This window comes from Carex rostrata, chromosome 9 (assembly GCF_964058835.1).
Source record: "Carex rostrata chromosome 9, lpCarRost1.2, whole genome shotgun sequence".
Classification (NCBI taxonomy): domain Eukaryota; kingdom Viridiplantae; phylum Streptophyta; class Magnoliopsida; order Poales; family Cyperaceae; genus Carex; species Carex rostrata.
In genome coordinates this window covers 9,779,569-9,790,194 of record NC_135926.1, presented here as the reverse complement: position 1 = coordinate 9,790,194, position 10,626 = coordinate 9,779,569, and the positions used below count along the sequence as shown (strand labels likewise).

The 10,626-nt window shown below is 33.6% G+C and overlaps 2 protein-coding genes across 3 annotated transcripts; one reads left to right on the top strand and one right to left on the bottom strand.

Annotated features, from left to right (window-relative positions):
- Window positions 1-863: 863 nt before the first annotated feature.
- LOC144559403 (EPIDERMAL PATTERNING FACTOR-like protein 5) lies at window positions 864-2,402 on the top strand. Its single transcript, XM_078308421.1, has 2 exons — window positions 864-1,372; window positions 1,885-2,402. The coding sequence occupies exons 1-2, from the start codon at window positions 1,297-1,299 to the stop codon at window positions 2,139-2,141; spliced, it is 333 nt and encodes a 110-aa protein (XP_078164547.1). The 5' UTR covers window positions 864-1,296; the 3' UTR covers window positions 2,142-2,402.
- A 6,155-nt stretch (window positions 2,403-8,557) lies between these two features.
- On the bottom strand, window positions 8,558-10,295 carry CLH2 (chlorophyllase 2). 2 transcript variants are annotated; one of them, XM_078308391.1, is made up of 2 exons: window positions 9,895-10,295; window positions 8,558-9,414 (listed from the first exon to the last, which is right to left on the bottom strand). In XM_078308391.1, exons 1-2 carry the CDS (start codon window positions 10,144-10,146, stop codon window positions 8,737-8,739), a joined length of 930 nt encoding a protein of 309 aa, XP_078164517.1. In that variant the 5' UTR covers window positions 10,147-10,295; the 3' UTR covers window positions 8,558-8,736. The 2 variants fall into 2 exon arrangements, with proteins under 2 accessions (XP_078164517.1, XP_078164516.1); XM_078308390.1 differs by having other exon boundaries at window positions 8,558-9,417; window positions 9,895-10,290.
- Between the last annotated feature and the right edge of the window lie 331 nt (window positions 10,296-10,626).

Below are 10,626 nucleotides of genomic sequence, written 5' to 3'. Positions count from 1 at the left end.
TTAAGAGAAAAGATAACGTCCCTCAGACTATAGTCCCCCGAAAATCTCCGTGTATAAAAACCTTCCATTTTTAGTTTAGTTCTGACGCGCTTTCAACTGTCACAATTGTCATAATTTCAACTGCCATAATTTCAAGTACAATATGTATGTTTACATGATAATACAATATGTATGTTTACATGATAATATGTGTATGTTTATAGGATAACAGGATAATATGTGTATGTTCACAGGATACTTTGTGTATGTTCACAGAAGGTGGTCCCCAACAGCTGTCACGCGTTTTTATGTTGACAGGATTTGTTGAATTAGTTTACAGGGTTTAGTATTGATGTTTATAGGATTTAATATTGATGTTTACATAATTAGTTGAAAATATCAAGAGATTTTTGAAGAATTGGAGTTGAAAGACTGTTAGCTGAAAGGAAATAGAGCATTGTGTAGTAAGTAGTAACCTTGCAGCTGAATCCTGAAAGAACTAATTGTGTTTCCTTAATCAAAGGAATCATTATGTAATAAATTATTTTGTTCAATATTCAAACTTGAAGTTTAATTATATATGTCAATTAAGTTCAAAGCAAAACTCTGCACATACAACATTTATATACTTTCATTTAATCTATTTATATATAAAGAAAAAAAATATGAAATAAGTGGGGCCCTGGCTCAGAGGCTGCGTATCCTCTGAGATATCTCAACTTTTACGTGACCGATATGTCCGGTGCCTATTCGGGGTGATGTAGGGGTCAGTATTATGTGTGCTTTGAGATTCGTGCAGAGCGTACTTAAACAGTTCGGATTTTCCATAGAGTCACGCAAAGTTTGAGATATCTCAGAGGATACGAATTCAATTTCTATCCCCTTCTCTTCCTCTCTTTCTCTCTCTTACAAGAACCGTATTGACCAGCTGACTGCCATTTGGTATTTCTCCTCCTGTGACCTGTCCTCCTTCAAACCCCCCTACCCCAACACACACACACACACTCTTATCGTTTCTCCTTTCGCGCAAATATAAGAAAAACAAAAAGAGCACAGAACAAAGAAGAAAAGAAAAGGCAGCTACACCACGCACGACACTGCTCCTCTGTCTCGTTTTATCTATTTCTCTGTGCTAGAGAGCGTGTGCGCGCTTTTGACTTGACATTCACGGCATTGCCATTAATATTCTCCCACTTTTCATCTCTTCTCTAGCTCGCAAACCCTGCTTCGCTTGCTCTCTTTCGTTTTGTTCTCTCTTTGAGTGTGGTTTGAAAGAAGTACAGTGCTGAGAAAGGAGCTCAGACTGAGAGAGCCGACATGGCAACGCGAGGCCTTCTTGGCCACCAGCTTTCACTTCTGCTTCTTCTCCTCCTCTTTTTCGCCACTGCTCTCGGTGCGTACCTAATTCTCTACTCTTTGCTCCATCTAGTATACTAATTACAGGTCCTTGTTAAATACCAATTTAGTAGCAAGTACGAGTACTTAGTTGTCAGGTTAAAACCTCTAAATACTCAAAATCCTCGATTTATATATAAAACATTTAAAGATAAAAAGATGTAGGTTAGGATCTTAATTACAACCCAAAAGGCGAAAACCCACCACCCCCTTCATCCCTTATCCAATTGATTTCTTTCTTTCTTCGCTTTGACTTCAAATTAAAGTAGGAAGGACAACCTTTGGTTTTTTCTCTGTCTCGCAGTAGGTTGTTCATAATTAACCAATAGTTGATCTCTAAACCCTGTCCGGCACAATACTTTGAGCATTTTTTTTTAATTTCATTTTCAACTTCCATCATTCTACCTTCTCACCAAAAACCTTTCTAAACTTCTCTTGCACCACAAGCTGTTAATTTTGTATCTGATCATTTTGTTTCCTTTTTAACTTTTCTTTACATGTTACCTGCAGGACGTGTATTGGAAGGTGACATTGAGAGAACAAGAGTTAGAAGAATTATGCAGAATGCCGAGTGGGACCCAGCAGATGATGCCCGGAGACAACTGATTGGACCGGGTTCTTCACCACCGACATGTCGGGGCCGGTGCGGTAGGTGCTACCCATGTCGGCCTGTACACGTGGCTATCCAGCCTGGCGTCAGCTTCCCTTTGGAGTACTACCCTGAAGCATGGCGTTGCAAGTGCGGTAATAAACTTTACATGCCATGAATTTGAAGTGATTTCTCATTTTACACTATTTTTGTCAGTAAAATTTATTAGGAAAATAGAAAGGAGGCGAATTTGATCATCCTAACTGACCTTTTCATTTATCATTTCTTTGTAATGTTTGTATGTATAAGTTTTTATTATTTTGGTTTTTCTGTTTTTTATTTTTCTTATTTTTTAAACCACTACCTTTGGCAATGGTCTAGTGATGGATATGACAATATTAAGTTAACTAGTGATATCTCTTTGTTGTTTTTGAGAGAACCGAGGAGGAAATTGTTAAATATGATTATTTGTGGGTTTCTGTGTATAAGACTAGACTAATGATAGAACGGTGATTGGTGCCCGTCTGTCTTTGGTCTTCTGTAGCTTTACAAAATAGAAGTTCATCACTTAGTACCAGAATGGTAAAAGAAAATCACCATATATAAAAAACATATAATCACAATAAACAGTGGTTCTGAGTTCTGACACAAATTTATTGTGTCACCTGCTTTATACATCGTGTCTAGTACTCTCTGTTTCTTGCCTTTTATCTTTTTTTTGAAGGGGTTCTTTGACTATTTCTATGTACCTTCATATCTTTGGCTTGAAGTTTATTAATTATTTGCTTATTAGCAACAATAATAGTGCCTGTAGGTCGTCAGAAAGATCTATTATAAGTTGTAAGTTGTAACAGATAGTTACCAGTTTACCATTTATTTATTTATTTTTCCCAAAATGCATCTGGAATTAACTGTAATTAGTACTAACTTAATGGTCAGATTCTTACATGGATATGGTGGGACAGAAAAATATTTTGGATCTTTTATAGGGCTCCTGCTGTAAAATATTCTGATCCCTCTCAATCATTCATGTCTGCACATTCATCAGGGCTTAAATTTCAAACAATATGTTATAGAAATATGGATATTCCTGTACTGTTGTCGGTTTATGAATATTTTCTATGTTCCATAAATCTGAAACCCGTCTGATAGGATTAGAGTTGAGAGAGAGACAGAATGATTCAACATTGATTGTAATAAAATCTAACCTATAGCATCACTGAGATGCTGTATATGTTACCGTCTTATGTATAATTTTATAATTTGTGCAATTATACAAAAGTATTTATTTATATAAATATGTTTCTTTTATGTCTAGTAATTAAGCTTCTATGTATAACCAACTTCAAATTGTCATATTATGATATTTGTTTACTGAATTATATAATTTGTACAGACAACTTAAACTAAAATTTAAGCGTAAGATTATACCTATGCTAATCGATACAAATTTTAATAACCTTTTAAATTTGATTTGGTGTGCCACATAATTCACGTGTTGAAAACCAGAAATAAAAGGAATTTGCATGGTTATAATTCAAGTATTGAACAATGAAAAATAAAATTTGAATGGGGCCGGGGCTAATTTCTCCGGCTGTCGCTGTCTTTTGTGTTAGCTTGGCTCTTTTGAATCTATCTTTCCAAGGAGCAAAAAATAATGTTTTTTTATTGATTATAACTTCACCTATTTTACTTCATTGCCATTATACTAATACATTAAAATAATTTAGTATCTAAGATTTTGAACTTCAATTTCTATGTCGAGTACAAAAATTGTTTGCCTTTGTTGGATAAAATCTAATGAATTCTCATGAAATTTGTCGAATTCAAACAAATCATACAAAATTGAAGTCTTAATTAACTAGCTTATTGCTTTTAGACCCATTTGATCGATTATAAGCGATTGGTTTAGATTTTAAGTACCCTTTTCATTATTTGATGTTATGAAAACTTACCCTCTTGTCACGGTATATATTTAATTTTACCCATTGGATTATAGCGCAACATGTACTTACCCTACACTTGTCGTCACTCGGATAATAAACCTATAGATGCTCTATGCTTTATTGTAGATTTGCAGTACATTTGTTCAAAAGAGCGGGTTTGCTTCGTGCTTTAATTGTACTTCAATATATTTATTTTTAATTTCAAAATTCAAACAAAAGATCCAAACTGCTTAACAGAATATCCACGTTAAAATGTGCTTAGAGATAAAATTTTACATTTTTTGAAATCTTTTACTATTTTTTAAGATAGATATAAAATTATTATTTTTCAAAAAACGGTGGATCATTCAAAAAACAATTATTTTGTATTTATCAGTTTATCTTAAAAAAATTCAAAATATTTAAAATTTGATATGAAAACACATTTTAATGTGGATATCATGTTGAGCAGTTCAGATAATTTTTTTTGAACTTAGAAATCGAAAATGAAGATATTGGATACAATTGGGTACCGAGTAATTGAGCATTTGAGTCCCTTCTCTTGTTCAAAATCAACCAAAGTATAGATATATTTAGTTTATTTATGCGAGCCCAAGAGATAATTTTATATGAAGGATAAATATCGGGACAACATTTGTATCTGACAGATTAGTTTACTCAATGAATTTTTATTCTGAAGAACATCTCTTTATATCTATTTTGCTTCATTTTGTATGGCGTCCCATCATCCACTAGACATTGATTTTTATATGACAATTTTTTTTCCCGAATGCTGAGAGACAACACTGATATGTTTTTAGATTATTTTATTTCTGAGCTATATAAGAACAGAAACAAAGGGAATGGAAAGGAGATTTGATATACAGAAATCCTGAAACTTGAGCTAGCAGAAGCGTCGGAGGAGGAGACGGGTAGTTAAGCACAAACAACTTTGGAAATTGAAATGTGAAATGTCATTTGTGTCATATTTTATTTAGCTCGCATTTATCTTGGCGTCTCCGTGAAGTTCATCTCTTGATTTCGTGAGAAAAATTAATATATAGTTTGTTTTGGGACGAGAGCGCAGAAAGAAAAATAAACGGAGGACTAGAGTAGGGGTTCTGAGTGATGTGATGTGATTAGACAGGAACAGCATTGTTATTTGCTTCGCTCGATTTTTATTTACCTCCATTCTATATCACTGGAGATCTCCAGTAACGTTCTTGTCATTTATGCTATCAAGTCTCCAACAATCGTATACAAATCAAAATTCATGCTAGCCTTCGTTTGGAAATTAAAATTGTGGGATTAAATAATACATTAATACGTCTAGTATGGTTTTAATTTTATAAAAGAGGTCAGAAAATATTTGTATTTAGTTATTTACACAAAATTATAAGGTCTACAAAAGTATATTTTTTTCGGTTTTTACTAAAAAAAAGACTTTCTTTACTTTAACAATTTACCCATATCTATGGACTTCGCACCAAAAAAAGGTGTTATACATGAGCTACTGAACATTATCAACTACATAATTTATTTAATTGAATTGTGATCTAATGATGTTGGATAGAAATTTATAGTTGGGCTAATCCATTTAGTCCAAATTAATTAATAATAATTAAATATTTAAGCAATTGTCTTTAACTCTACCAATTGATGTCTATTGTCAATACTCATATAAACATATATGTACTTTTATCTTCAGTTAATTAATCACAAATTCACAATGCTCTCTACGTAGAGACACATGTGCAATTTTCGAGATTAACATCTAAAAGGTGTAAGAATGTACAAAAAATTTTAATAACCAAAAAAATCAATCAATCATAATACGATGAATTTCTCGTATAACACAATAAATCAATATATTTATATTATTTGATTTATTATTTAATGATTTCTCATTTATAATGTTGTTAATATGTTACATATAAAATTTAAACAATAAAAGTGCATTTTAAATATTTTGATCAAAATTACAATTCATTTAATTCATACATATCGAAAACACATAAAAAGAAATGGATGCCTGTGGGTCAACTTTAAAAAAAATTACAACTTCAAATATTGGATGTTCAAACAAAACCCATTAATTCGGTCTTATATACACCTATTTTTTGCTATTTTATTTAAAATTTACTTAGTCAGTTGTAATATCGGGAATATACGATCTTAAAGATATGCTTGAAAAATAATAGATATGCGGGATTAGTTTTTTTTACGTAGGTGGATTTTTTTTATATATAAATGTTAGTCTATTAACTGTAATTTAATGTCTATAAAGAATTTTTATTTAGATTTTAAACCTACAACTAAATCTTGCACTTGAAGAGTGTCGCGTGCTCTTTTTTTTTTTGAATAAAATGTTTGACATCCGTTTCATTAAACTGAAGCGGTTAATTTACAAAATTAAAATCCTAGCAACTACTTATAACTGTTCCAGACATATACTCCTTCATAGGGAGTAGCTCTTTGTCACTATTTTTTTTTCAAATGTTTGATAGTGATTATTAAAATTTTGTCACTAAATTAAAGATTAATTTTCAATGTAGATGGACTTATAAAACATTTTAACTTGATGCAATCAGGTCACTATAATTTTGACAAAAATATATTGACTTAGCCATGGTATGTTCGTATGTATGGAGAGAAAATTAATATTGAAAGCTAATGTCATTATGTTATGAAAATTTCAAATTTATTTTGTACACAACAAAAAAAAGAAAATATACATTTCAAAAGTAATAAAATAATTAATTGATTTTTGAACTCTTAATAGTTAATATGTATCCCGTTGTAAATTTTATAATTTCTAGTGAATGCACCCGTTTTTGAAGAAGAACTAAGGTAAGCAGCTATTATTAATAATACAATTTGTCGTAAATTAGTATGTTTGTACAATGACACAAAATCATATGCATCTCCAGATGTGTTAGAACTGGAGAGGTTGGTAAATAAAGAAGCAAACAATAGGGTCGGTGGGTCTAAGTCTAGGACCTAGAGAGGGATGCGTCTCCCATTCAATCATGTTTCAGTCTTTGAACTGTACTCCTAATCCTACTACTCTCCAATCCCCACTCCCCACCACACCAGACACCTTTTCATTCACACGTCCCCTCTACTCTCTCTCTCACCATTTTTCTTCTCTCCTTTCTCGTTTGGCCTATTATCCTCTTAGACTACCCTCTACGCACCGTCCATGCACCGCCTATAATCGGAATTCATATCCTCTGCGTTAACTCAAAAGACAATATTTTGGGTTAATGAATTCTGATCATCCGATTCATTTTAAGATTCACGTGGACTAGATTCACACTAATATAAAAGAGTTCCGATATCATAAGTAGAGATCAAATTGACTCCGTTTAAAATTAGACGGTTGAGATTTATTAACTCAAAATATTTAATGCAGAGGATTCGCATTCCTATATTGGACCAACGAAATAAACCTCCGTGCAGAACACTTCCACTTTGATAATGGATAAGTTGAATTATGGCAGGGCATACGGACTCTAGATGGCTTACTAAGTCAGTGTTGCTTTTAGATAATCTTATTTGTAACTTAAGCAAACACTAGTTTTATATTCCTGCATTTACTTGCTTTATTTGGTTCAGTATTGTAACATACTTTTATTATTTTGGTAATGATAGACGCCCAAGGGTTTTTCCTCAAAAAAAAAAAAAAAAAAACCTCCGTGGCACACCCGATACCGGTCGTTCCACCTCATACCAACCCGAGTCGTGTCAAGGTTTGAATACGTGGAAAAAGTTTATATAAAGCCCTATTTGCTTGTTTCTATTTTCTAATGGGGTGTAGCCTTGTAGGTCATACAGGCCTATGCATGTAACATGTACCACTGCTGTTGTCCCATACTTGGAGATAAAAGAACACGTTACCTAGACGGGTCCGGTTTGTCTGAACTACTTGGACGACAGAGACTAACTCGAGTGCGTATCCTCTGAGATATCTCAACTTTTGCGTGACAGATGTGTCCGGTGCCTATTCGGGGTGATGTAGGTATTATGTGTGCTTTGAGATTCGTGCAGAATGTATTTAAACGGTTGAGATGTTCCATAAAGTCACGCAAAGTTTGAGGTATCTCAGAGGATACGAATTCGATTAACTCTGCCTGGCAATTAATACATCTATAAACTAGAGGTAGCGGGTACACGAGTAGTTGGTATTTTTATGTTTCTAGTATTTGTTTATATGACTACAAATTTGGGCTTTGGCCATTTAAAGGCCCAAATTTGAATAAATGAAATGACTAAAATAACAGGTATTACATTGCAGGAACACAGGAACATGTGCGGTCCTTTTTTTTCTTCTTCTTCTTAGATATGATTGCAAATTTGGGCTTATAATGTGCTGCGCTTGGTCTCTAGTAGTATTTTGATACTTCAGCTGTAGGCCAGTTCATAGTGCTGTTTAAACCAGTGTTGTAAAAAACGTCCGTTTAGACCGATTAGTTATTGGCGGTGATCAAACCGTTTTAGATTTTTTCGACTAATTGGCTGATTATTTCTGATTTTGGCCGATTATTCTCGATTGAATAATTGCTTGGTGGCATCCTGTCTGTCCGATGACTGTATACCGTTATTTACAACACTGGTATAATTGTACAAACAAATCAAATTAAGCCTTGCAATTATTCATCTTGGAATTAAATATGTATCTTTCACAAATCACAATATAAGTAGTTACATACAAATCAAACTGCGGAAACAGTAGTTATGCAATTAGACAGAAAATCACTATCTAATTATCAACACTGCCATTCTTTCTTTTTTAATCCTGCTAAGATCCACTATTCTCCTTAAAATTACATATATAAATAAATGTATTCAGTCTAGAAATGAAAATGTAGAAAGCTCTATTGGTGCTACTCCAGGCTCATCCTTTATAGCCATCAAAAATTCTCTTTCGTTCTCTAAATATGCCTTTAAGAAAGCTACCATGATACCTCCTACAAACACCCTCATGGATTTCCTCTCCTTGCCATTTTTAGCAATGCAATATGTCAAATTACCTCTGAACCCCTTGGTTTCATCATCAAGCATATCTAAATGACCATAATCCTTTGCCACAAAATAACATGCTGGCGCGCAACATTCTTTGAAAAATTGTTCATGGCTTACTCCCTTGGGAGCGGCAGGAGGGAATAGAGCATTACGTTTGAGCTCACCTAGACCTGACCCGACAACCAAAACCGGCATGTCGAGTTTGAGTGAATTAGGAGTGTAAGTTAGAATCGGAGGCGGAGTTTGGTTGCCCATGTCCATACCATCAACAGGGTCAATTCCAATAAGGGCAGAAATTTTTAGGGGAGAACTTACAACTTTGGATAAGGCGAGGGCAAAGGCGACTTTTCCACCACGGCTGTGACCGGCAATAGACAATTTGGCGAGGTTGGGTTGCACATTCGGTGGCAGACTTGAGGCCAAGTTATGGACAAGCCAATCTAGTAGGGATGCAGCTGATTTTATCTCTTCCGTTGTATCCGGTCCTGATACTACATATAACTGCTATCAAGTTATGAGAAAGAATGAATATTAAGGAGAGAACATTGCTTAGCTAGGGAAGAGAAAGAAAGAAAAAGAAAAATGAATATCAACATTTGCAAACATTAAAATAGGATTTGGCATGTGGATGAATTTCATGTTTGCAAGTTATAACCATATGGCTATATTTATATATGGCTGATATTTCTGTGTCTTCTTTCTTGCAATTATTTGCACTGAAACTACTGATCACCGTCAACTAATTTAAATTGATAAGATTTTATTAAAATAAATTAGACAAAAATTTGCATAAATTATAGTTGTATGATAGTTTCGAGTTTAAAATACAATTGTTAAGACACTGTAAGTTTAGATGATGATGATGATATGAATGATTATTATTAATGCTGCTGTTGTTTTTGTTTTTTATTATATTATTAATATTATATCTTAGGAGCTACTTAAAAGAGTAAAACAAAGTCAAAATAAGAAACAAATTACCTGGGGAGCAATCACAACGAATCCATGAGAAGCAACATGGTGAAGCAGCTGAGAGTAGAAGGAATTATACAGAAGGTATCCATGGAGAAAAACCACAACCGGATACTCTCCCTCTTCCACTGGAGATGCAACAAGAAGAGGCTTCGCCGGTGTTGTATAAGATTTCTCTGTTTTCTTACAGGTCTTTGTTTCTACCGTAAATATCTTCACATGCTTACTACCTTTCTCAAATACGTATTTAGCCAAATCCATTTATTTCCTTAATTCTTCTTTTCCACTGATTAATTGTTGAAGCAATTCAGTTGAGTTTATATTACTGCTAGCTTATCATAGAGGAGAGGAGAGAAGAGAGCCTTGGTGTCATCTAGGCTACCTCGATCTCGTTATCTATTGGAAAGATATTTCTTATTCTGGGCTGGGCTATGTTTTGAAAAGTAATAATTCCTTATCTCTAAATTTCTTGAAATGAAATTTATCGGCTCTCTTTTCGGACCCTTTTTTCTGTGTTTTTACTTGCCGACGTCGAAATTTATGAAAATCTAAAATTGTTTGACTGTGAAGTCTAATTAATTTGGTACATGAATGATATTTTGTCGTGACGGATTATGGTATAATTTTGATACGCTCTTTTACGGGGATCATATGAAAGCGTAACGGGCCTAATCTGTAGTTATTTTGGACTAACATTTTCCTTCTAGCAGTGTACGTACCACCAGCATTAAATTATACCAG

Bases quoted from the DNA above. Each gene is read 5' to 3' on its own strand.
- LOC144559403 (XM_078308421.1), top strand. From the start codon at position 1,297: ATGGCAACGCGAGGCCTTCTTGGCCACCAGCTTTCACTTCTGCTTCTT. The intron at 1,373-1,884 runs GTGCGTACCTAA...TGTTACCTGCAG, and splicing joins CTTTTTCGCCACTGCTCTCG to GACGTGTATTGGAAGGTGAC.
- CLH2 (XM_078308390.1), bottom strand. From the start codon at position 10,146: ATGGATTTGGCTAAATACGTATTTGAGAAAGGTAGTAAGCATGTGAAG. The intron at 9,418-9,894 runs GTAATTTGTTTC...ATAACTTGATAG, and splicing joins TCGTTGTGATTGCTCCCCAG to CAGTTATATGTAGTATCAGG.